Source organism: Daucus carota, chromosome 3 (genome assembly GCF_001625215.2).
Source record: "Daucus carota subsp. sativus chromosome 3, DH1 v3.0, whole genome shotgun sequence".
NCBI classification, from domain to species: domain Eukaryota; kingdom Viridiplantae; phylum Streptophyta; class Magnoliopsida; order Apiales; family Apiaceae; genus Daucus; species Daucus carota.
Genome location: NC_030383.2, coordinates 41,307,481 through 41,334,060, shown reverse-complemented (window position 1 = coordinate 41,334,060; position 26,580 = coordinate 41,307,481). Strand labels below are relative to the sequence as shown.

Below are 26,580 nucleotides of genomic sequence, written 5' to 3'. Positions count from 1 at the left end.
AGACTCGAACTCGAACTCAACCCCGACCCGATTCATGCCTAAACGAAATTATTCTGTAATAAAATATATATATTTTTTTAAAAATCATTGTCTCATTTTTAAGAGATAAACCATTGTTTTTCTGACAAAGATATATGCAAGCTATCACCTACTTCATGTCTTCACCAAGTATACAATATATTCTAATGATATATATGTTATATTTGTAATTATAAATATAAAAATTAGAAATTAGTTAGACTCGATTTAAATAATATCGTACGATATTTGAGTAATCGGATTACTAATAATTTGCAATTTATCTGCTAGTTAAAGCACTGCACAGAAACAGTAAAACATGTACCTAGTTTACTGCCATAGCCGAATTAATATCAGATTCAGGAATCATCTGTAGATAAAACTGCCAAATCTGACTTATATGGCTACCTGTTGATTCCAAGCAATTCTCAAACAATCTACAAATGAGCACATAGCAGGCACATCCTGGAAGGTATTGCACTTTTTTTCCTGGTAATATCATTGTATTTTACTACGTTGCAACTTAACTCACATGTGAAATCTAATATAAGCAACCTTCCCAAGTAGTATAGGAACTAAACTACTTTCCGCTTAAGCACTTCGTTGATGAGGTCATCCGTATTCCCGCTTGCGAGAACTGATACAAGGACCTTTTATATTTGGGAGGTGAGTGTAATTTTCTACATACTGTTTTCTGGTACAAGTCAATGTGATTCTGCAGAATGATAATGAGACCAATATTCCTTGACAAGTCGCCCAAACAGTGAACCGTCTTTCTTCATCAGATTCATCGGCTTATCAAATTCCACAAGTTTTCCTGAGATAGAATCCAGAAATAATCCAATAAAATTGCTAGCATAATAGTCAGTTTGTACAGCATATAATCTTCATTGTGGACTTAAATGAAAAAAAGTTTAATATTAACAAAAATAGACACTTTGTCAAGGGATAATTCTGAGTCTGCTATAAAAGGAATTCTAGTTTTCCATATTACAGACAAGGGCAGATGCGGGGGTGGTGGCAGTTGGGGTCAAGTGAACCCACTAGAATTTAAAAAGAAATTACCTGTAGATGTTTGTAATAAATCTTGGGGTCAGAATAAACTCACCTTAATCAACATATAGTTTACAATTTACTCTTGTGAAAGTAGAAATACATAAGTCTAACAGCAAAGAGTTAATAGATAGAAGGGACTCGCAGTACTAGATATATTACTCGTTTCATAAGAATCTAAAACTTGCTTCAGAAACTCATTTTCACAATCGATTACACTCAAACTTCTAGCTACCTTCATATCAACCAGACAAATTTTGACCCCATTTTACCAGGGTGCTGCCTCCGCCACTGACTACAGATCTGACAACTTCCCTATGTAGTGCTCTCTTATTTATTTTCTCACTTTTTACTTTTACAATCAAAATCAGGAAAATCAGGACATAGGCTGTCCAATGGCTAGCAGTTGTAAATATAAATAAATAAAAACATTCTTACATACAGCCATTCAAAAATCAACAGATCCTTACCATCACTTATAGCTAAAACCATCGTGCAATCCATCACTGTAGGTATTCTATGGGCCACCGTTATTACAGTGCAATCAGCGAATTCAGTTCTGATAGTTTTCTGCAATATCAAGTCTGTAGCATTGTCAATTGATGCAGTTGCTTCATCAAGGACCAATACCTTGCTCCTTCTTAAAAGGGCACGACCCAAACAGAATAGTTGTCGCTGCCCCATGCTCCAGTTAAGCCCGTCTTCTACCACTGAATTGACAGATAGGTAATTGTTACTACTAGTGACTACCATAAGAGGGTAACTACAAAAGTGCTTGATTGACAGCAAGTACCTAAAGAATCAAGACCAACTTCTTTCTCTAGAACCGTCTCTCTAAGCTGACATTTCCCAAGGACCTTACATAACACATAATAATATATTAGATAAATGATGTCCTACAAAGGATGTAGCCCAGTTGTGAGTATTATTGAAATGCTTTTTAGAAAATTCTTGAGAATGTATATCGTTACTCTTTGAATAGATTTCATAAGAATGGCCGATATTTACCTCCCAAATTTCCTGATCAGTGTGCTGAGACAAGGGATCCAAATTGTATCTTACAGTTCCGTTGAAAAGAGTTGGATCTTGTGGTATAATCCCAAAACGTGACCTCAAATCGTGAAGTCCAATTGTAGATATGTCGATTCCGTCCACTACTATCTTACCGCCTGTGGGCTCCACCAGACGGAATAAGGCGCCTATTAGGGTAGTCTTACCGCTGCCTGTCCGACCAACAATACCTATCTTGTTCCCTCCTTCAAATGTGCAACTGATCCCTCGAAGAACAAGGGGTGCAGCTGGTCGATATTTGATCTGTTTCCAAAAATAATTATCTCTATATCTTCAACAGCCTTTAGCAAACAAAATAATTTGAGAAAATGGGAAAAAAAGTACCTGCAAATCTTGAATATCGACTTTACCCACAGCTGGCCAATTGATAGGGGGTCTTTTATCTTCTATAACTTCAGGAGCTTCACTTGGTATGTGCATATATTGCTTAAGCCTTTCTACTGAGATAATATGATTTGCCAAAAGGCACTGATTATTTATAGAGCCAACCAAGGACAAGTTTAATGAAAGACCGTAGGACAAAGCCATTCCAATAAATCCTGCAAGGTCCCGAATATAGTAGTGGTCAAGAAAGATCTACTCTTAAAGTTATCATTGTCAGATATTATTAAACAGGAAGAGTTTACAACATTCCTTCAATAAATATCAGAAGATAGATCAAAAGAATACCAACCAGAGCTAAAAGTTCCAGAGGGAAGCAAAACCATGCAAAGTGCTGATGAGGAAAGGACAGTTGCACTAAGTGTTTCCAATCGCTGGATCAACCACTCATTAGCTGCAAAATTGTGCAAGTATGGACTGGCATTTGTATCAATGAGGTCAAGGTTCTTTAAAAAGAATCTGTCCTCCTCCTCAAAAGCTCTGATTGTCATAGCCCCAGCTAATGATTCTGCAAGGTGGTTAGCTACCAAAGACTTCGTAGTGCCATTGATCCGCATCAATTCTTTTGCAGAGGAGAAGTAGTATCTCTGTTTGCAGTGACGCCATAAAAGTTTACAGAAGTACATAACCAGTGAAAGAAAATTAAGAATATAGAATCCAAGTTAAAGAAGACAACGATCTTGTACAATTATTCAACCATTTTGCTAGATCTATACAGATAGAAAAAGGCCTAGGATTCATGCAAACTATTTTGTCAATTTTGTTTAATGAAGATGTGCTGTTATATATTTATCCTTTTAATCACTTGCCAACAAACATTAGAGCCAACACATAAGTTACTAACTTTTTTGTGTGCAACATAGATATTTGTGAAAATGATTTGCTGCTTGGTATTTCCATTGACGTGGTTAAGAAACTACTGCGCTGTTCTATGTGTACACAATTCGTGGGTGTTTTACCTGTAAGAGAATAGCCAGATAAATCATTGGAATGGCGACAAATAAAACTTCCCAAGTGACAACAGTTATCACTCCAAGATTAGAAAAGGCATTAATGGAGGCTGCAACTGAGAAGATCAAGCTAAAGGGAATGTCAATGTCAACAATACTTAAATCAGCTGAGACCTGTAGAAGGGCAATCACATCCAAAATAAATAAGTGCCAAAGTTTCTTGGTAAAAAAAAGACAAAGACATGACCTAAAAACCTTACCCTGCTCAGTATCCTTCCCAAAGGTGTAGAGTCATAAAAAGACATTGGAGCACGAAAAAGAGATTCTAATAATTTTGAAAATATAGACTTAGAGGAGTGCAGGCCAGAAAACACTGAAGCCAAAGATCTACTGAATAGAAAAATTGTTGATGTGAATCCGATAACCAGATACACTAGAATCAATCTCAATGTGCTAATTTCAGGATTTTCTACATTTGCAGCCATCCAGGAATTCTGTAATATCTGACAGGTCACGAAAGCAATGTGTGAGACAATAGACAGCGAGAAAAGAAGTAAACCTCTGTCCTGATTTATATACTGTATATAAGGTTTCAGGCCTGCATCTCCAACTTCACGCTCCTCTTGCTTAATCAACTGATCATCTCCTGGTGTTATCAATTTCTTCTCAGGGCAAGTCTTAACATCTCTAGAAACACTCTCCCGTTCCTGGGAAGAATTTAATTCTGAAATCCTATCTGAACCAGCAGTTTTTTTATGTGCATCGACCAGATCTTGAAATTCTCTGCTTGAAGCCATCAGAAGATGGTAAGGAGCAGCATGCAAAATTTCCCCATCTGACATCAACTGCCAAAAATGAACATATAGGTGATACTATTGATAATATAGAGACATCATCTAAATAAGTTACACCTCCCCAGGATTTTAACATTAAAACGAAAGTGACTGTATTGGCATATGTGTTTAGAAATTAAATATTTCCAATATTTAAATTCCACCTCACCAGCATGATATCCTTTATCTCTCTACCCAGTTATGTACAGAAACATATTTGGCAAAAACATGAGTTAAATCACAAGAATTAATTTGAAAAATCTTAAAAAGATCCAGGTTTTAATATTTAGAGGGCTAGGCCATGTATAAGGCATCGAATCTTTTACGAAATAAACTGTATTGAGCACAAAATATTCCCCAGTGTTGATGTACCACTTACAGTCTATGACAAAATTTAAAAAAAAAAATCCCGATAAATTTCCTATGATTGTCCGAAGTGCAGAAAAAATATATGAGTTACGGGAATATTCCACTCACCAGAACAGAATCAAATGCAGGAAGGAAATCAACTTGGTGAGTCACAAGTAAGACTGTCTTGCCTGAGAGAGCATCCATTACATATTCCTGACAAGTATATTTTGAAAAATAAGCAAGGATTTATGATATATATATATTGCGTGATCTATGGAGAACACGTTTTAGCGGGAGAACACTATCGTTATGCTGCATAACAATACAACATTAAAAAAATTAAACAACCGTTCTCACTGTTCTCAGAAACAAACTGTTCTCATTTGAAGGCAGTGATTCAAATGAGAACAGTTGTTCTGTACTTTAAAAAAAAAAGCAGAAAAAGTGTTTTGCAGATATTTTATTTTTTAAATGTTGTATTGTTCTGCAGTAGAACAATAGTGTTCTCACACTAAAACGTGTTCTCCATAGAGCGTGACCCTATATATAATTTGTTGATGATGAGTTATAGGTACATACATTAAATAAACTGGTAGCAGTATGTGCATCTACAGCACTAAATGGATCATCCAAGAGATATATGTCTGCATCTTGATAGAGCGCCCGAGCAAGCTGAATTCTCTGCTTCTGCCCACCACTTACATTCACTCCTCTTTCCCCAATTTCAGTGAGATCACCATGAGGTAGAAGCTCAAGGTCCTTAACCAACGAACACTTATCCAATGTATCCTGATATCTGTCATAATCCAGACTAGATCCGAAAAGGATATTTTCTCGTATACTTCCTGTCTGGATCCATGCCGATTGAGAAACATAAGCTATATTTCCGTACACTTGCATCTGTCCGATGAAGCATACTGATTAGTAACTATTATAAAAGTTGAAGCCATGTCATATATACTGCAGACGGATCCATTGTGTATATTTTTTTACAACCAAAATCCCAAAACATGCAAGGAGAAGTTGTCATTAAAATAGTTGTAGGGGAACACGAAATAAGAACTTACAGTTCCATTGACACTCGGTACCTCCCCAAGAATTGCTGCAAGAAGGGTAGACTTGCCTGAGCCAACCTCTCCGCATATGGCTACTTTTTCACCCATTTTGACCTCTAAATTGATGTTTCGAATTGTTGGCTTCGATTTATTCTCTTCCCATGAGAGATCAGCTGACTTGATTATAATATTGTGGTTTATATTTTCTCTGTTCCACTTGCACCGGATTTTTGAACTGTCCAGTTCAGGTGCCTCTAAAAAATTTAAGATTCTTGCAAATGCAACTTTTGCCTGAATAACAACCCCAATAACATCAGGAATACATCTCACGGGATCCTGAACAAGACGTAATGTTGCAACAAAGGTGAACACGTTGCTAGCATACAATGGAATTTCAAGGAAATAGCAAGCCCCAAAAGTTGCTGCAGAGACCAACACAGGGGACGACCAGAAAAGAAAGCTATTATATGCTCTACGCAACTGAACAGCTGATAGCCATTTGTACTCTATCGTCCTCAGTTTTTCGATGGCATTCTTGAAATGAGTCTCCCACGCATAGAGTTTCAGAACCTTCATGTTCACAAGAGCCTCTGAACTAGCCTTGAGCCTCTCGTCCTGTGCTACCATAAGCTTAGATTGGAATTTGTGTTGTAATTTAGCAAGGGGAGTATTGCAAAGAACAGTAAGAATTATGGCAACCAATGATGCAATTGTGGCAAGACCAACTGAGCGGTACAGGATGACAAGAGCGAAGCAGAGTTGAAGGCTTGTTGTCCACAACTGATGAAACCAGAAAGGGAACTCTCCAATTCTATATGCGTCAACAGTTACATAATTCATTATCTCACCAGCAGAGTGCACCGTCTTTGCTGCATTGGATAATCTTAGTTGCTTCTTGTAAATGGCTGCTGTAAGCAAAGACCTAATTTTTACACCAATTAATCGGCTCCTAAAATACCACTGCCTTTGTGACAAGGATTCCAAATTCTTTGAAAAGAAGAGCAACAGAGCTAATACATAGCCCTCATATTTAAAACTTCCTTTACCTTCAGCAACATTAATGAAAGCATTAAGAAGCAGTGGTCCAGCAGATATTGTAATTATCTTTATAAGTGCAAAGAATCCAGAAATGAATGTGTCTCTCTTGTGGCATAAAAAAATTGTCCTCAGAATTGATGGCTGATTCCGCGGATCCTTGGCTTTCTGTTTGTTGAGTTGTTCCATGAACAGCAAGTAGCATGTCTCTGCTTGGTCTTCTTTACGCAATTTGGGTATATCTTCATCCAGAAGAGTTTTCTGTCGACCCCTTTTCATTAATGGATTCAACCACCAAAAAGACATCTTACTGAAAAATCCAGCTGTGGCAAGTGGAGTGACAAAGCCAGCAGAATCATTTTTCATGTCAGCAGCATTGCGGTCACCATTTAAGGGGGTATAAAGATAAGACTCATTCTCACAACTTTCTTCATCAATCAATCCCCTGTAAGTGCATAGCAACAATAAACTTGCTCCAAGAAATGAGAACACATCCAAAGCTATCTTCATTGCCAACTCTTTGTGAGTAATGGCAGCAAAAAGTGACAGGCCGAAAGAAACTCCAGCAGATATAAAGGCAAGAACTGATAAAATTCGTACAGGGGCTCTTGAAAATCGCTTCCCCCAAAAGCTCACAGCTAAACTTACTATTAACCATGTCAATCCATGGAACAAAGCTAGCAACCACCAGTTCAAAGGCACGATTGCTTGCTTTCTCCTCAACCTCTCTGCTAATGTCAACACACCCCAACACAAGTAACCGAGTCCCAAGACACCATTATAAATAGCGGATATCCACTGCAGACGTGAAACACGAGAACTGTGTGTGGATTTGTCTGGCCTCTTGAAAAATATATTTAACAAGAACATGGCCAAAAGCAAAATGTCGAAAAGAAAGATTAACACATGATTGATACATGAGGATGGATGAGTCAAAAGCACCAAGTCAGAACCACAATTTCCATGATTTCCATCTGAACAATCAGATTTCCCACAGAACAAGGTCCATAACTCATCCATTTCTTCTTCGTATCCTTATGGCAAGATCTACAAGGCAGACCAATAATAGGAAATGTTAGCACTTAAGGCAACTAGATAATAACAACTAATTAACATAAAAAAACAACATAGTAAACATTGGACAGTGACATTCCAATACCAGTACAATGAAACAAGCATTAATGAGAAAGTAGAGATCTAAAACATCTGAAATTTATCTGAACCTTGCACCAAATTTAATTGTAAAGAAATCCGATAAGCTGGTCAGATACACAGTACTGTATGTCAAGTTCAGAGAATATCTTTAACGTTTAAAAAGTTCATACTTTTTAATCAATAGACCCCAATGTTACAAAAACTGTTGATATAGATATTTCCTAACATACAATTTAACCAAACCTGGCCGGTACATCACACTCCCAAGTAAGGTCCTGGTAGAGTACGACCACGTAAAAACCTATTTACTAATTACCCGCTCAAAAAATACATCAGGTCGGGGTAGAGTAAATCATCCGCAAAAGGCTATTTACTAATTGAGCGCTAAAAAAATACTACTACAAGGTAAGGTCCAGGTAGAGTAAGACGCAAGACGCAAGACGCAGGCAACAGCCTATTTACTAATTACGCGCTAAAAACACTAATGCATCCAAAAATTCCCAACATAACGATAAAATTAGCAGCGGTAGCCTAACGATTATTACCATAAACGCGCGAATTCACCTCTTCCAGCTCCTCAAAATGCGAAAACAGTTTTCGCAATCCGCAAATTAAAAAAAAAACACCTCCAGAGAGAGTCTCGAACGTGCAACAAGCAGGTGTGTTTTCAATACGAAATGAGTGCGCGCTGAGACAAGTAAACAGTAGCACCAAGCATTAACATAAAGTCATTAACAAACAAAAAGAGCGCAGGATCCCAAAACAAACATTCCAGCGTGTCGGCATAATAAAATAAAATCACTATTCAATTTAACAGATGCTATTGCTATTTGCTACTTTACTTAAAAAGCTGTTTAACACATTAATTAAATGTAATCAAGCACAAATAAGCTGAAAATGATGATAAAACGAACCAAATGATCGCAACGAAAGAGAGGCTGATGAAATAAACAACGATTCTGTTGAGGATGATTGTTATACAATTATATTATTTGTGTGTGTGTGGGCAGGATGGTTGGAGTATTGTATTTACATGACATTGTCGACGTCAACGAGAATTGACGCTGTATTTGTATTAGGTGTATATCCTGGAAGACGTATATGCGTCCGGCTGCTTAAATTTAAGGTCAATAAATAACTCGATGATATCTGAGTGATAGAAACAATCGGAGAAATACTAAACGTACCAAAATAACAACCAAAAAATACATCATGCGTTTTAATCAGTGAAATCAATGGCGCGTTTGTTCAAGTAAAGCAGAATATGCTTCTAACCTCGGTTTATTTGACCTGTTTGTGTAAAAAGGTAGAGACACTTTTGTTTGTTTTTTTGTTATAAAGGCAGAGACACTTTTAACAAATTGAGAATGCAAACTTTATTTTCGAAACTTCTGCTTCTTTTCTAAACACTCTATTAACTTTTTACTTTAACCAAGAAGTCATTTTTTTTATACATGTCCAAACGGTCCCGAAATATATAAAAATACCCATATGTTTATAAACGAGTAGTCAATACGAAAATTGCAATCTCTCTTATCGAGAACTTTGTATTGAGTATACGACGCATGCTGGAGACTTAGGGGTGTATTAGATTGAGATTTTAAATAGGTTTTTTCATCACTCATGAAATTCAAGGATATTCAATTGGGATTGTTTAAAATCCATTAAAATCTGGGGGTATTCAATTGAGATTTTAAATTATACTACAAAATTCGGTGGTATTCAATCAGGATTTTAAATTATGCATAAAAATCCGCTGGTATTCAATTGGGACCGTTTAAAATTCATTAAAATATGATGGTATTCAAATGCTGATAGATTTTTTTGAATTTCATAAAATGATGGATTTTGTGGGATTGTTCAATGTAGTTTAAGTTTTTTAAATCTTACCAAAATCTATGAGATTTTGAAGAATTGTGCAAAATTCTGGAGAATCTATATCAACTTTGCCACATTTTATCAAGAATCGGCACAAAATCAAAATCACGTACAATCCATTAAAATTCATAAATTAAAAACAATCCATTAAAACCTTAGTCGAATACACTACCTTAGTAAGTATGCGTATTTTTTAAACCCCTCACCTATTATACCTCCTTGGCTCTTCAATCCCTCTTTTTGTTTATCGATTTTTTAATAAAATCGAAATTTAATCTTTTCAAATTGGATCTTGTTGAGTACATTGTTATAAAAATTGTGAGTCATGCTCATCTTTTTTGGATGTTACTGTGCTATGTGTCTTCGTACGAGTTTGCTTGGGAGAAAGGAAATGTTAGGCATGATAGAATGTGATTAATAAGAGACTGTGAATCAAGTGAATATCCTGATCCAGATTTATAGCTTGTTGATTTGGATGTTGATCGAGCATTTTGAGGCTGACATATAGATCTCTTGTGTTTTTCCAGGATGTGCCTACAACTGGCAATGCAATTGTTACTGTTCTTGTCCAATCTGAGTTTGATGGTGTTGGTGGAATCTAATATCTTGTAGCTAAGATTGTTTAATTTTATGTTTCTTGTTTCATGTATTGTAGCTAATATTGCTTAATTCTATATTTCTTATTTTATGATTGTATTTTGTTATAAGTTAAAGACTCAGTTTATGTTGGACAATGATTTGTTAATTTGCAGTTTATAGTGAATTATGTTTCTTTGTGTCTTCATTTCTATGTTTATGTCAATTTATTTTAATTCATTTTATTCCATTTATAATTTTTTATTTGAAATTACATTATATGTCCAGATATGTTTGTGTGTGTTATTAATGTTGAATCAAATATGTATATGTAGTTGTTCCAAATACTTAGTATATCAAATGGACGTGTAATATAGCAAATACTAATTTCAGAAATTCAGTATCTCATATAATTTGACACATAAAAGTGTCCCTAAATGCAGCTAACAGTATTATCGAGAATTGATGGCGATACGCAAAATATTTAGAAATTCATGTAAAATATTTAGAAATTATGATGTATAATACATGACGTGATATTTTCAGAACTTCAATATGGTCCTGTTAGGTATCAGCCCATTACAATGGTAGCATAGACTTTGGTGATCTAAAATATATAAGGATAATAATTGTATGTTTAGACAATTATTATAAAAGGTATGTTTTGGTCAGAAAGTTAGAAGAAGAATGTTGGGTATTAACCCAGTTGGAATTGGATTCTGATTTGAGTTGGAGATTTCAAAATTGGATTCTAATTGCAGTAGTTAGGTATTTCAGAGTTAGATTCTGATTTGCTAAGTTTGAGACGGCTATATGTACATAGTCATATTGTGTTTGTTAGGTGCTCAAGATGTAGACTTAGGTATCGTTTGCGGGCAGATACTTGAATATCCAAGTTTGGTTGATTGTATTATTGATAATGGTTTTGATTCATAATACAAGTTGGGATGTGGATTTTCCGTGTCATATATTTTTGTGTGTGTGCATTGTATTAGAATGTGAATCTCGTATTTTATCCCTAACCAGTGGTATCAAGAGCCGAGGTCAGGATCGTTATCGATAAGATTGAAGAAAAATTCGGTATTTAATCAAGAATGTAGAGTATGTTGAATGTTTTGCTAGCAAGAAGATACAAAGTTACATGTGGTATGACGGTTGACTTGTACCGTTGATCAATCATGATGGACTCAAGATGAAATAAGATTGCAGGGATCATTACAATTGTTTCAATGGTTTGATAACTAGGTGAATTATTTGGATGATACTAGTTGCTTTCTTCTAGAGGCCGGAGGATTGTGAAAGCAAGGATCAAGTGACTTATCAGATGGAAGGGCACTCGTGGTTGATGCACGTGATTTTGTAGATGGATATACTGTTATGGTGAATAACGGTGGTTTGGAGTTCATTAAAATAAAAATTGGTGATACTAAAGTTTGTAAGAACGAGACAGTGAGATTCTTGTTCGAGGGGAGGCAATGGTGGATGGACGTCGTTGTCTTGATTGTGACTATTGATTCAGTTATGAAATTGTATTGGGCTAAACGGGAGGATTGTTAGGTATCAACCCATTACAATGGTAGCATAAATTTTGGTGATCTAAAATATATAAGGATAACAATTGTATGTTTAGACAATTATTATAAAAGGTATGTCTGGGTCACAAAATTAGAAAAAGAATGTTGGGTACTAATCCAGTTGGAATTGGATTTTAATTTGAGTTGAAGATTTAGACTTAGATATGCTCAAGATGTAAATTTAGGTATCGCTTGCGGGCGAATACTTGAGTAGTAGGCTTGAGTAACCAAGTTTAGTTGATTATATTATTGATAACGGTTTTGATTAACAATACAAATTGGGACGTGAGTTTTCCGCGTCATATTCTTTTGGAGATTAGGTCCTCAGAGTCACAATTTCAATACATAATACCTTAAATGGCACTGTGTAGGAAAAATGCCATCACTGTCACTTCAAAACTCAAGTTGAAGTAGAAGTGATAATCGTTTCGTTTCGTATACTTTCGTTTCGTGTATTTTCGTGTTTCGTGTACTCGAAGGTGAAACTCGTATCCGTCTGTTATTAATTTCGTGTATCTAATTTGAAACCCATATCTGAACCGAATCGTTTCGTGTATTTTTCATGTACTTTTCGTGTATATTATATATAAAAATTTTAATATAATTTTAATCAAAAAATAGATTTAATATATATTTTCCTATATAATTTTACTAAGTGTGAATGATATATTTATACTTGTATATAATTCTCTAACAATTTATTTAATGTATCTATAATATATATCCAAATATACACACATATATATATATATATATATATATATATATTTTACATAATTATATATTTAATATATTATAACATATATATAATATAAATTATGTAAAAATACTTCGTGTATTTGTGTACCCAAAATGAAAACCCATATCCGACACGAAATCTATCATGTAATTTCATGTTTGTGTACTTTCGTGTTTCGTATATCGAAAATCAAAACCCATATCCATTTTTTTCGTGTTAACATGTTACATGTCAAATTGTCGGGCCTAAGTTGAAGTAGCGTTTCATACTTTATAATTAAGCGCCACACGCATGCACGTTTTGTCATGTACAGTTTGTAAACAAGTATAAACGTAACATAGAGTTACATTTTACAACCTCAAAAAAAAAGACTTTAAATTAACCGTTATTAACATTTTATGGTTCATCTTTGGATTTTCGAATGATTAAATTATGCTTGAAATTAAATCGACTAACGGTTAGAGTTTAGGATTAAAGGTTTAGGGCCTTTAAGCTAATGATCAACCAAAAGCGTCGCCAGCTTAACCGACGCTGTAGACCTATACCTATAGCGTCTCCTACATTGGCTACGCCACTTAACTGACGCCTTAGGGGTTATTTGACCGACGCTGAAAGTCCAGTTTGTACTAGTGAAGCCCTAAACACTCGAACCTAAACCTCAATTAATTCGAGGCTTTAGGGCCGCGAGACCCTAAAGCCGAGGAACCAGTGTAATAAAGTTAATACTGGAACCTAAAATAACAGTTAACATTTTAGGGTTCACATTTTGGATTTTCAGAATGATTTATTTATACTTGAAATTAAATTGCTCGACGGTTAAGGTTTAGGAAGGCCCTAAATCTTAGAGCCTAAACCCTAATTGATGCAAGGCTTTAGGGCCGTGCGGCCCTAAAGCTGAGAAACCAGTGTAATAAAGGTAATACTATAACGTAAATCAACAATTGTTAACATTTTAGGGTTCATCTTTGGGATTTAGAATGATTTATTTATATACTTGAAATTAAATTAACTGACGGTTAGGGTTTAGGATCTAGGGTTTAGGGCCCCTAAACTCTCGAGCGTAAACCCTAATTAATGCGAGGCTTTAGGGCCGCCCTAAACTCTCGAGCCTAAAACCTAATTAATGCGAGGCTTTAGGGCCGTGAGGCCCTAAAGCCGAGAAACCAAATTAAAAAGATTAATCTTAAAAATATAGATTAATAGTTTTTAATATTTTAGGGTTCATATTTGGGTTTTAGAATGATTTATTTATCTTGAAATTAAATTAATTAAAAAAAATATTATTCAAAACGCAATTTTAAGTTGCGTTTAGGAGGTACAACACACCCTGAACGTGGCACGAAGTCACATTATCATTTTGTAACGTCATTTCAAGTTACGTTTTGAGTTGAATAATAGAATCAGAATGGTTGAACGTCAATTGAAATAACGTTTTCCTCTAACGCAAACCGAAGTCACGTTGTGGAGTGACACTCAAGGCCTTAATTATCATGGTTCGTGACTTTAAGGACCATTTTGTTATTGATTGTGACTAACAAGGTCAACCCCTTTTCTTTGTGTGTGCGTTTTGTATTAGAAGGTAAATCTCGTATTTTATCTCTAACCGTTATAGTTATAGGTTATAAATACAAACTATACACTTTATTCTGTAATAATTATAACAGTGTGCAAAGCCGTAAATTGGTTGAGAAAATAAAGTTTGCAACCTTAATCGTCATTGCACACGTTTGTTGAATATTTTTTGCTTACGATGGAGACCACGGTTCTCCCAGCACAACTATATACAATGTATGTAGACATGACAGTACACGTAAGACGTCCACTAGCTAAGTGAGCTTCTGCGGTTTGAATTCTTCTATCTAAGTCATTAGAGCAAGTTCGTTGTCGATCTCATTATTTATTAATAATTAATAATATAAAATAATAAATCCCAGTGAGTCTCAGTGATTTAGGTAATCTATTTTTAATGTCAACTACAATAGCAATCCCTATATTTATTCTCCCAATATTATTTTAATAATTAATTTGAGAGAGAGAGAAGAGAAAAGGAGGGAAAAGACAAAGAAAGAAGGAGAGAGATGATTATTTTATTTATAAATATTAAATAGGTAATGGCTAGGGGTTACCTAAAAATAGTTAATGTCTAAAAAATTTGAGACTGTGCTAGTGATTTAGGTAACCATTAGGAATAATGTGAAGTACATTGTTTTGACACATTACTAAATGTGAACATCTCCCTTACCTATAATGAGTCTATGTGGACAAAAATAGGGGTTTAAACCCTCTTTTTCTAAAATTTTTAGGTGAGAGAAAACAAAACCCCTTCTTTAGGGGAGAAAAAAGTATGCCCTATTTCTTCCACCTCATCTCCCTCTGTCATTTTCTTTCATTTTTCATTTTCCCTCCTTTTTTTATCTCCCTCATCATGGTAGAAATTCTACTAAAATATTATTTTTTTCAAATATAGAGATGATTATAATTTATAGGGAATAGTATTGGAGTAAAACAACATTTTGATTACTTATATTTTAGGTAACCATTAATTTATTATATTTTAGGGGTTCAAAATAGGTAACACCATTGGGGTTGCTCATACCTCTTAAATTTGTATGTCCCAACTTAAAACTTAGAACTAATTTTTTTTATTTAAATTGAAAAATATCTGTTTTTGTAAAAGTCACAAACTTATTTAAAGTAAGAAATAAGATAGAAACTAGTTTAAATTCAGAAGTTAGTTTGAGGTACTTTTTGAGTTGCTTATATTTTTTAATTGCTTTTTTTTATAAAAGAATTCATAATTCATAAATTACTCATAAATTATTTCAATTTTTAATAACTCATAAGTCGTTAATTAGTCAAAATTAACCAAACAGTCATTTTAAACTTCTAATTTATCACATTAAATTATGTTAAATAATAAATCATAATTTTACATTCAACCAAATAGGTTCCTTGTTACAAGAATAGATGCAGTCATGCATCTAATCTTGTTCTACAATAAATAGCGGAATGTTTTTATAAATTAATATAAAATTATTATTTACCTAATTTTAAAATATTATTACTTAATTACATGTCATTTAGGATGATGTAATATAAGAAAAATATAACTTGTACATGTAATGACTAATATATTTATCAAAAACTGAGCATTTCAATTTTTTTAACGAAAAACGAAGAATTTAATAAATAACCAAAACCCAGCCGACATAAACCCTTGAACTGTCAATTACAACCTGATTAAGAAATAAAAAAACGAGCTAAACATATAGCCGCTTTGTTTTCATATTGCTTAACAAATAGAATATTTAAATTCTTTGAACCAAAAAGTATTACAATCAAATCTCGAACAATCCAACCTACATTCGTTATGAACATAGGAGCATCACAATCGACCTTCACATAAGCAGCAGCATCTGTAGCCCAATATTCAGAATTATCAGTTACATCCACTGATATTGGATCAAAAAATGACCCCAAAACATGAACAATATTATGTCGTGAAAGGAGCTTTTGCGATATTTACCACCGTGCCATATTTGATACATGTCATACGGATCACCCAAAGTATCATGTAACACCTTCTTCAAAACGTTACCGAAACTCATAACAAGACACACAGAAACACCAAAATAAACACAAACATCCCAAAAAAATTGGCACAACCTTGATGACAAGGTACTCAATAAGAACTCACCCAAAAGGATTAAATCTTGGTTTTATTGATAAAACCGATAAATATAAGTGAAGATGGAAGAGCGAAGATGATTAATCAGGAGAGGGGATGAAGGATGAACTATGAAGAGCGGAAAGCCGGAGAAGTGGCGGCTAGAATCTTGGAGGTCGACTCTCAAAACTGCAAACCCTAATTTTGAGAGAGAGTGGGAGGAAAATAAAACTGAGCATTTCAATTTGTAATTCATGTTGTTCTGGACCTTAAAATTTTAATAGTTTATAAGTCTTAATTTATTTCTAATTTTTATTTCATTTTTTTATTTTAAACAAGAAACACTTATTTTATGTTCAGTCAAACAGCCTTTTATATTGTCAATTTCAAATTTTATATTATTTTTTATTGTGTAAAATGTAATGGGACGAATAAAAATGAAGAAAATTTGAAACAATACAAGAGAAGTTTGAAAAAAGAGGGAATGCACAATTATTATAAAAAGATTTGACAAAAATTGGATATAAAATTAAACCGACGCATTTGAAATAAAATGGAGAACGAAAAAAAATTATTACATAAATATTTATAATATTGTTCTTCTTTCTCAAATCAATTCACGGGGTCCCATGAACAAAAGCGAAAAGAAAACGTCAAAACCTAAATAGACATTGCCCTTTTGCCTTTGTGGTTGCAAGGGTGAGTATGACACGTGGTTTGTTGGTGTTGGCTCTGCCAGAGCAGTATAGCACACACATAAATCAAGCAAAAAGAAATGAGAAAACACACACAAATTTGTATAATATTATACTCCTTCGGTCTCAATTTATATGTACCTTTTGCTTTTCGAGAAGTCAAATTATATGTAGCTTTTGCTTTTCGAGGAGTCAAACTGACTACACTTTGACTGAAATAACATTGAATTCAGATGAAATTTTTTGAATTTTGATTAAATTGTGATTTAAAAGTAACCCGGGAGTGTGTCAGGAGATTATTCAAAATCATTCAAAGTTAGATATATAATATATATGTAGTTTATATTGCTTTTATATTATTAATTATATAAATTAATATTTTAGTATGATACAATATAATATAGTCTATTAGATTAAAATGATAGTTATGCACTTACTATTTATAACATATATCTATTAATAAATTATTATGAACGGAGAGGATTCAGGTAATTAGTGATTAGTATGATTTTTATTTGATTTTTTTTTTGATCTATTAGAATTTGATAATATAAAATAATTTCATTTTTATATTACAAATCTTAATTTTAGCTTTTATTGATATTTTATATTTAAAAATAATATTTTTAGATTTATATACATATAAATCATGTGACTTAATTTTTAAGCACGTACTTATACACATTACTAAAAAAATTGTTACATAAATTGAAATTTTTATTTAAAATAGTTATATTCATAGATTTTTAATAAATTTATGAATTAAATTAATTTTTAATAAATTTATGAATTAAATTAATTTTTAATAAATTTATGAATTAAATTAATTTTTGATCTATTTTAAGTTGAGAGGTTGAAAATATTTACTTCTTTCACTTATTTAATTCAAAATACTCATAATTATTTTAAAAGTAGTTTATATTTATTGTCATTATATTACTAAGTTTAATATTTAATAAATGATGCATTATTATAAACGTAGGTTTGTTCAGTTGGATGAGATGGAATGAGGGGAGAATGAAATGAAATAATATATATTCCCTCTCTCTCTTTCATTTCTTAACATTTCTTTTTCACTACTTGACATGCGCCTATAAAACATAGTTTTATAATTATTTTTTAAATTTTTTTTCTGAATAAAAATTTAGACACTAAATTTTTAGTCAGAAAAAGAATTTTTTTTAAAAAGTTTACAACTGGGTTTTTTAAGCGCATTAAAGTGAGTGCCGCGTCCCCATCCCCCAATGTTAAGAATTGAGAGGGACGGAGGGAGTAGAAGTTTTATGAGAAAGAAGAAAGTATGACATAATAATGACTAAACATGAAAGGGTTTAAATTTCCTTTGATAAGTAAGAAAACATAATATAGAAATGGATTGAGATTTTTCTCAAAATATGTGGGTTAAAATTCCAGTGATAATAGTAGTAATGAAATGACCGAAGCAATAAAAATTATACACCATGTTTATGTAAAAAATTTATTTCAATCTCCCTCCCCTCTCCTCTTGCATGAAACATAAAGCACATAATGGTAGGCCTCACTACGTAGCAGATGATGTGTCCATTTGGTTAGCAGAAAGCACAAACTGCTTTCGGCTTCTATTTTTTTTACTTGTTTATGTAAATTAGTAGAAACGTTTTTTAAGAATTTGAGAATACTAATTTTTCTCTCTCAGTTTTTACTTCTTTTCCAAACACTTTATTAATTTATTTATTTTTCACTTCTATTTTATGAGAAGTCATTTATTTTAAATTAACTCAAACAACCCCGAAGACCAATGACGCACGCCATTACGAAAAATATAAAATATGATAGTGAGAGAACGCTGTGTCGACTTCATATTCATACAGTATTTTATGTGACTAACAAAATGAATTCAGATCTCCGTGCTGAAGGGCAAACAGAAAAAACGCCAACCAAGACAAAACAAGTATAAAGCTGTCTCCATTTGTGTATAGCTCCAAAAATGGACTTGTGTATGTGGTAGACAGATGAAGTCACTTTAAACCAGTGTTCTAAAAATCGCCGAGTCGGCCGAGTACTCATTCCGAGTACTCGTTTTTTACCCCTCGTCCGATCCGAGTTCCGAGTAATCGGGTTCAAAACCGATTTATTAAAAAATCGGTCAAAACTCGGTTTGACTCCGAGTACTCGAGGTCAAATCCGAGTTTGACTTATCATTTTTTTATTGTTTTATTTGGAAATTATTTCAAAAGAGACTAAACGTAAATTTATATATGTTTTGTCCTTTTTTTTTTGCAAAGTATTGACATTAATTAGACACTTTATGTGTTTTATCATTAAAACTTGTGAATGATTATTATGTCAAAAACTATCAAACAAGTAATTTTTATTTGAACTTCATTATTCCAGGTGTGTTATTAAAATATTAATATTATTAGATAATTTTATTATTAATTAGTATATAACTATATATGAGAGAAAAAATTAATTAAAAAATACCCGATTAGTTATCCGATAACTCATTCCGAGTACTCTCCCGAGTTCCGAGTACTCATTTTTCCGGAACCAAACCGAGTTGGACCGAGTTCCGATTTTTACAACCTTGCTTTAAACACATGTATGGTTCGAAGTCACGATCGCTGGGAAAAGAGCCTGAGTGTCACACAAAAAAGCAAGTTCGGCTTGCGTTAAATACGAAAAGCAACTTTGGTTGTCGTTATAACTTTTTTATAATTGAGAACGCAATTTTAAGTTGTGTTTTACCTTCCAAACACAACTTAAAATTGCGTTTTGAATATTATTTTTTTAAATAAATTTAATTTCACATATAAATAATTCATTTTAAAATCCAAATATGAACACTAAAAAATTAAAAAATTATTAAGTTTTATTTTAAGATTAATTTTTTAATTTGATTATAAATTAATTAGGATTTATGCTCAAGGGTCCCTAAACTCTTAATCCGAAACCCTAACTACTCAATTTAATTTCAAGTACAAACAAATCATTGTAAAAACCAAATATGAACCCCAAAATGTTAACAATTGTTAATTTACGTTCTAATATTAACTTTATTACACTGGTCCTGAGGTTTTAGGGTTGTGAGGCCCTAAAGCCTCGAATTAATTAGGGTTTAGGCCCTAAATCCTAATTGTCAATCAATTTAATTTCAAGTATAAAGAAATCATTCTAAAACCCAAATATGAACCCTACAATTATTATATTTTTTTAATAAATAAATACCTAAAACGTAATTCATGTTACGTCTTCCGTCATTAAAACGTAATTTCGTATTACGTTTCTCCTTATTAGAGAAATGAAAACGTCAAAAAGTGACTCTATGTTGCGTTTTTGTGAAAAATGTAAAACTTAACTGAAGTTGTGTTTTGAAGTGACAATGAGGGTCTTTTTTAGACAGTGATATTGGGAGTATTATGTACTAAAATTGTGAATCCAAAGGCCTTTTCTTTAGACAAGGAAACGACAACTATTCGGATCATTTCTTTTCGAGGTTCTTCGAATCTCTTGAACGTTTTACTGTACAACGATCTCAATACATGGTTGTATCCAAAATTCATCGTAGTCTCTAAATTGGTTGTGCTAAATCAAATACAATGAGCGGGCCGGGTCCCGAGAATTATTGGACGTGGTTAGGGCTGTAAATGAGTTGATACGCTCGATAATCGCTCGGTGTTCGGTTCGAAAAAAGCTTGATTCGAGCTCGGTTCGATTCATAAACGAGTCGATCTTGAGCACAATTTTAAGATTCGTTTTATAAACGAGCTGAACTTGAACACAACAGAGTTCGACTCGATAGTTCGCAAACAAGTTCGAATTATGAGTTCGTGAACTTGGCTCGTGAGCGTAGTTTGTGTACTAGCTCATGAACGTGGTTTATTATAAATTTATGATTCCTTAGAGCATAAATTAAAATATTGTTAGAATTTTAATTTATTTTTTTGATTAAATTAAATAACAAACAAGCTCGTAAATAAATTTATGAGCATAAGCTAGCTCGTGAACAAAATTAATGAGCGGTGGTGAGAAAAAATTCGTGAGACATGTTCATGAGTGTAAGTTAATGAGCGGTTCGTGAGCAAAAGCTCGTGAGACATGTTCGTGAGCGGTTCGCGAGCCGTTCGTGAACAGAGTTATTCCTTAATGAGTCGATCATCAAACAATATTTTTGGCTCGATCCAAGCTCGAGCTCGAGTTCGAGTTCGCTAATTTTTTAACAAACGATACACGAGCACTCTGGAGTTCGGCTCGGCTCGACTCATTTACACCCCTAGACGTGGTGCGAAAAAAATAAGTTGAGGTCCTTTTAAAGAAATATTAATTATATTCTAATTTAATTGATATAAATTAATATTTAATTTCAATTAAAGATATAATTTAGTCAAATAAATTCTAATTATTATGAAACTCAAAAATTTAAAAGAGAATAATTAAATGATAATGTTAAGTTTTGGATAAAAACTAACGGGCAACAAATAATTCTTAATTTAGAGAAATAAAATACATTAAAGATCAACGAGAAATAAAAGCAAATTATCAAAGAATATGACAACCACCATAGAAAATTTTATAATACTTAATTAAACAAACTTGTCACTGAAGTGTGTTGAAAGGAGGACACTCTTGATGTGAGAATGAACGGCTTATTTTATAATCATCTGCCACGCTAACAATTAAGGTGAGATGACTCCTAACAATCTGTCTTCTCTCATCTGAGGCTCGATATCTGTTGAATACTGCTGGCTCGCATGTGATCGAGACACATACCCCAAGTCCACCTAACAATCAAGCTTACGCTTAGTCTGGAGGCCAATTTGTCATATACTGCATCCCTGTTAGGTCTAGATACGATTGTAGAAGGGGGTTGAATACAATCGTCACAAAATAATCGCGGCGGAATAATCTGATCGGAGTTTAACTTGTTAATCAGATTTAAATTAATTAATATAACAATTTTTAAGTCGTTATATAATTAATATGGTTCGTTTTAATGTTCACTAAATTTCGTAGAATAAATTCGACAGGATGTATTCTAGTTTAGTGAATAAAACAACCGAGTGATCAAAGCACAGAAAACTGTGGATATAACGAATAGCAAGTTACAAACAACTTGAAAGTTTACAAAGCTTTGAACACTTACAAATGAAGAGGTGAAGGCCTATTTATAGGCAAATCACTTGAACTTGTATGACAAAGTTGGTATGACCATGCTACAAAGATCAGTATGACAATGTGAGCTAATGTCATGCTACAATTGAAATCAGTATGACAATGTGAGCTCATGTCATGCTGAAATAGAAATCGGTATGACATAACAGGACATTGTCATGCTGCAATTTTCGGTATGACAATCCATAGCATGACATATGACTTGGAGGTTAAGTCATGGATCGGTATGACAATGTCTAGTAATGTCATACAACATGAATTCGGTATGACAATTCATAGCAATGTCATACTGATTGAATTCGGTATGACAATGCATGGTATTGTCATGCCAATTCAAATTCGGTATGACAAAGTGTAACATTGTCATGCTACACAATTCGGTATGACAATGTGAACGTATGTCATGCCACAGACACGGTATGACAAACCAGGTGCGGTATGACAATCTATATGATTGTCATACCGTGCCCAAAATCAGTTTTAAATAGATTTTCTTTAATATAATTAATTCAATAATTATTCACTTAATTATATTAATCATATAAATTCATAAATTAAATTAATTCAAGTGTGAATCAATTTAATAAATAAATTACATAACTTATATAATTAATTTGAGATGTGAATAAATTAAAAGAATAATTATATTGAGCACGGCCTTCAGCAGCAGGTCTTCTGACTTCCTTTAAAAGATCTGATTCTTGTCTTGATTGAACGACCACCTATTGTTGATGCAGAATATTTAATCTGAGTAGCTGACACACAAATGTACTGTCTGGTTCATCTGTATCTAGCTGAATCAAATATTCCTTATCAATTAAACATTTGAGAAGTGGCTTGTTCGTCGAGTCTTTGTCTTCGTAGTTCTTCTTCATAAGTAGAAATAGTTTGGAATCTTCTGAATAAATAAAGTATTAAAACTTTATACCTTCTGGACTTCTGGACGTGCTACAAAATATTATTTGTACACTGAGGCTTGAACATATTAATGAACTTCTTCCAGTGGTGTGCAGCAGCATCCTGAAATTCTTCAGACATATGATTTTAATAAATCACTTGACGTTCTTCGTACGGATTCCTTCAATAGTGCTTGCTAATTTACTTTCTTTCTTATCAGAGTTGAGTTGATACTCTTAAATACAAATAGGCTTAACATATGCCTTTCAATCTCCCCCTATTTGTTTGTTAACATAACATGCAAATTATCGAGAGGATAACTCAACTAACTGATAAGACAAAGGATTAAACATGAATTGTAAATAGCAAAAAGTTTCTGGTATTTCATTAAACATTCACCAGAATTCAAACAAGTACATTAGATTACATAAGGATGTTCTTACTGAACATATATTACAAATTCCTTAACAAATCTAAAGATCAACTTCTCCTTCTTCGATATCTGAACTGTGAAGGACAGGAGTTGACGGTTCTTCTCTGGATGGCACTTCTGATGTAGTGGACTCACCACGCTTCTTACGTTCTCGTGCCAGAGCCAGTTGATGTAACACCTCCATCTCTACAGGGTCTTCCCGGAAGTCTGATGGCTGAGCCTTTGTAACATTCTTCATCCTCCGGAAATATTGAGAAATATTCCTTCGGGTGCAGTAAGCTAGAATCACATCATCAGCATCAGACTTGGCTTTAGAAGCGAAGCCCTTGGTTCGTAGTAGAGTGGATGCTAGAGCCAGTCGCTTAGCAGGATACTTAGGTAAAGCCTCCTCATTTAGATTGACAGTGCATAAGAGCTCCTTGTGAATGAACTTTATACTGTATGGATTTTTGACAACTTGTGGACTATTGAAGACAGCACAGTCCAACAGCTTGTCACGAAGAAGTTCATTCAGGTTGGAGCATCGCTTTACCTTATTGCGAAGTACCCAGAGCTCAGACACAGAGAATGATTTAAGAAATTCAACAGATAATCTGAATGAACCATTTCTCCGTGTATATACAATCAGCTCCCACTGTTCTAGCAAGTTATTGACTCCAACAGTCAAGTAATCAATTTCTAAAGCGAAGGCATGCATAAAGATATCCTCGTCAGGGTTTACCTCTCGAAGATCGTAGATCAGAGATAAGAACTTTCTGTCATTGAAAGACTCCCTTTGAGGTCCATTGAAAATCCTCTTTGCGATGTCCCAGCTTTTTCCAACTTTCCTTTTTATATCAAGATTCTTCTGCTTGCACGCAGCATCATAGATTTTCTGCTTCTCTATCTTGATTTGCTCTTCAGTTATCAACTTGTCCTCTAGAAGTTTCTGGTAATCACGAAGCTTACGCTTCCTAGCTTCATTCTCAGCTTTAAACTTCCGGACATTCTCTTCATGTTCAGGGTCAACAGGTTCTTCATCCTGAAACAGATAGCTCTCCTCAAATTTGCCTTCTTCCTCTGCTTGACGGTAGGTAGCATCGAAGACGTCATCATCATCCATGTCTTGTGGAAAATCATCATAGTTATCAGAATTAAAGACATTCTCAGATTGATGTGCCGGCTCTTTGCCTTTAGACTTTCCAGAATTGTCAGGAGCAGATTCAGAAGTATTCCCTTTGTTACTTTGATTCGAACTATTGCCCCTGTCACCTTTGTCTCCATCTCCTCCTCTATCTCTTCTATTCTCCCCCTTAGTTGAGGGATCCTCTCTGGAGGTATCAGCATCTGACTTTGAGTTCCTGAGGAGTTGATCCAGTTTCCTGTCGATATCATCAAATTTTGACATATACAGTGCATGATTAGATCTCATCTCGACAGTCAACTCATGAATTTCTCCTCTAAGCTCATCCCTGGAAGAATTGGATGGCCTTTCATCAGCTTTCTTCTCTAGGGTCACCAACTGTGCACCCTTTAGCCTCTCATTTTCAGCAATCATTCGGGCTAATTCAGCTCTAAGCTTAGACATTTGTTCCTCAAACAGAGCCGGGTCAGTGTGTGCACTCACCTCACGTACACTCAAAGCTGTTTCACTAGCCTCACGTGCATGTGTATCGCTCGGTGTTTGCCTTTCTTCACTCATAGTATTCACTCTTCCAGCTGTACCTGTGTAAACTACCAATGTCCCCTGAGATGGGTTCAAAGGTAGTGGAGGAACAAATTGTCCTCCGAATGCCTGCGAGGGCAGATTTACTTGCAAGCTGCCAAGTTCCTCCTGATCATCAAAGAAAGTGCGATCAGTAAAGTTTTCATACATATTAATTGGATTTTGAAAATCTGTGCAATCAGTAAACATAGTAACCTGTGTATCTGTTTGGTCTTGCACTAGCGTGAGTGCTAGCGCAGTGCTTGACTCTGTACAGGGTACCGTGGCAGGACGGTCAACTTCAATGACATCATTCTGTTGAGAGAATGAGTCCAGAGACTGTTTCATTGCCTGTTCCAAGTCCAAGCCTTTTTGGGAAGGCAAGGATGAGGCTGCAGATGTCTCCAGGGCTTCCAACCTTGGCTTCTTTATGGAAGACAGAGCTGCGGGTTGACTCGACAAACTGCTTGTACTCCTCTTTCTGGCAATCTTACGAATAGGTTGAGTAGTAGTGATGATTGTTGTGTTTGCAGAAGAAGGAGTAGGTTGAGCAATGTCATCAGCTGGGATATGAACCTGTGTGTTGTCAGGTTCATTGCTGGTAATCTGGAAAACAAAATCAAGGTCACAAACATAATCTGACATATCAATATTAAAGTTAGAAGAGAAGTCAGAAAGTACCTGAGCTACCTGTAGGTCCTTTCGAAAGGACTGCAACTCTGGATTTGAGGTAGAGTCAGCAGGTAGTGGTTGTGAGGTTGATTGTGTTTGTGGGTAAAAGTGGGTGTGTTGTTGTTGTGGTAGTGGTTCAGATGAAGACGGTTGGGTTTCGAAGAAGTTGTATTCCTGACGTTCGTCTTCAACTGTGTGTGTTTGATGCAGAGGGGAATGATGTGGTGATTGGTGTGGTGACTGATGTGGAGATTGATGAGGTGATTGGTGGGGTTCAGTTTGTTGGTATTCTGGTTGTGGTTGAGGTTGTTGCTGTTGCTGTTCCTGAGCCACTTGAAACTGATGCAGTTGTTGTTGAGCATTGAACTGTTCCAACAAGTATGGAGTGACGACCAGGGGTACATTTTCATGCTTTCTCTTGTTGGTCAGAGATTTCATCAGTTTGGTACAGACACGGAGAGTTGGTGCAATTGGAGAATTGAAATAAGAGTTCTTCTCCGCGTCTGTCATCTTATCATTCAGAAAGAGCATTAAGAACCGAGGGAAAAAGCACACCACTTTGGGATTCTGTGCAACTGATCGGCTGCTGAGTGGTCCCAACTTCTTTAAAATCGACTGAAGAAGCAACTTGCCAAAGTTGATTCGTCGATTGTAAACAATACAGAATCCAATTATTTGTAGAAGGGAGGATATGATGTTGTAGTTGCTTCGA

The 26,580-nt window shown here is 34.4% G+C and overlaps 1 protein-coding gene across 3 annotated transcripts; it reads right to left on the bottom strand.

Annotated features, from left to right (window-relative positions):
* Window positions 1-331: 331 nt before the first annotated feature.
* Window positions 332-8,958, bottom strand: LOC108214497 (ABC transporter C family member 10). 3 transcript variants are annotated; one of them, XM_017386508.2, is made up of 13 exons: window positions 8,817-8,958; window positions 8,448-8,590; window positions 5,725-7,794; window positions 5,237-5,557; window positions 4,784-4,870; window positions 3,734-4,318; window positions 3,483-3,647; window positions 2,816-3,110; window positions 2,467-2,681; window positions 2,080-2,385; window positions 1,865-1,928; window positions 1,542-1,781; window positions 332-835 (listed from the first exon to the last, which is right to left on the bottom strand). In XM_017386508.2, the coding sequence occupies exons 3-13, from the start codon at window positions 7,765-7,767 to the stop codon at window positions 723-725; spliced, it is 4,434 nt and encodes a 1,477-aa protein (XP_017241997.1). In that variant the 5' UTR covers window positions 7,768-7,794; window positions 8,448-8,590; window positions 8,817-8,958; the 3' UTR covers window positions 332-722. The 3 variants fall into 3 exon arrangements, with proteins under 3 accessions (XP_017241997.1, XP_017242001.1, XP_017242000.1); XM_017386512.2 differs by lacking the exons at window positions 8,448-8,590; window positions 8,817-8,958 and adding an exon at window positions 7,971-8,094; XM_017386511.2 differs by lacking the exons at window positions 8,448-8,590; window positions 8,817-8,958 and adding an exon at window positions 7,907-8,048.
* Window positions 8,959-26,580: the final 17,622 nt, after the last annotated feature.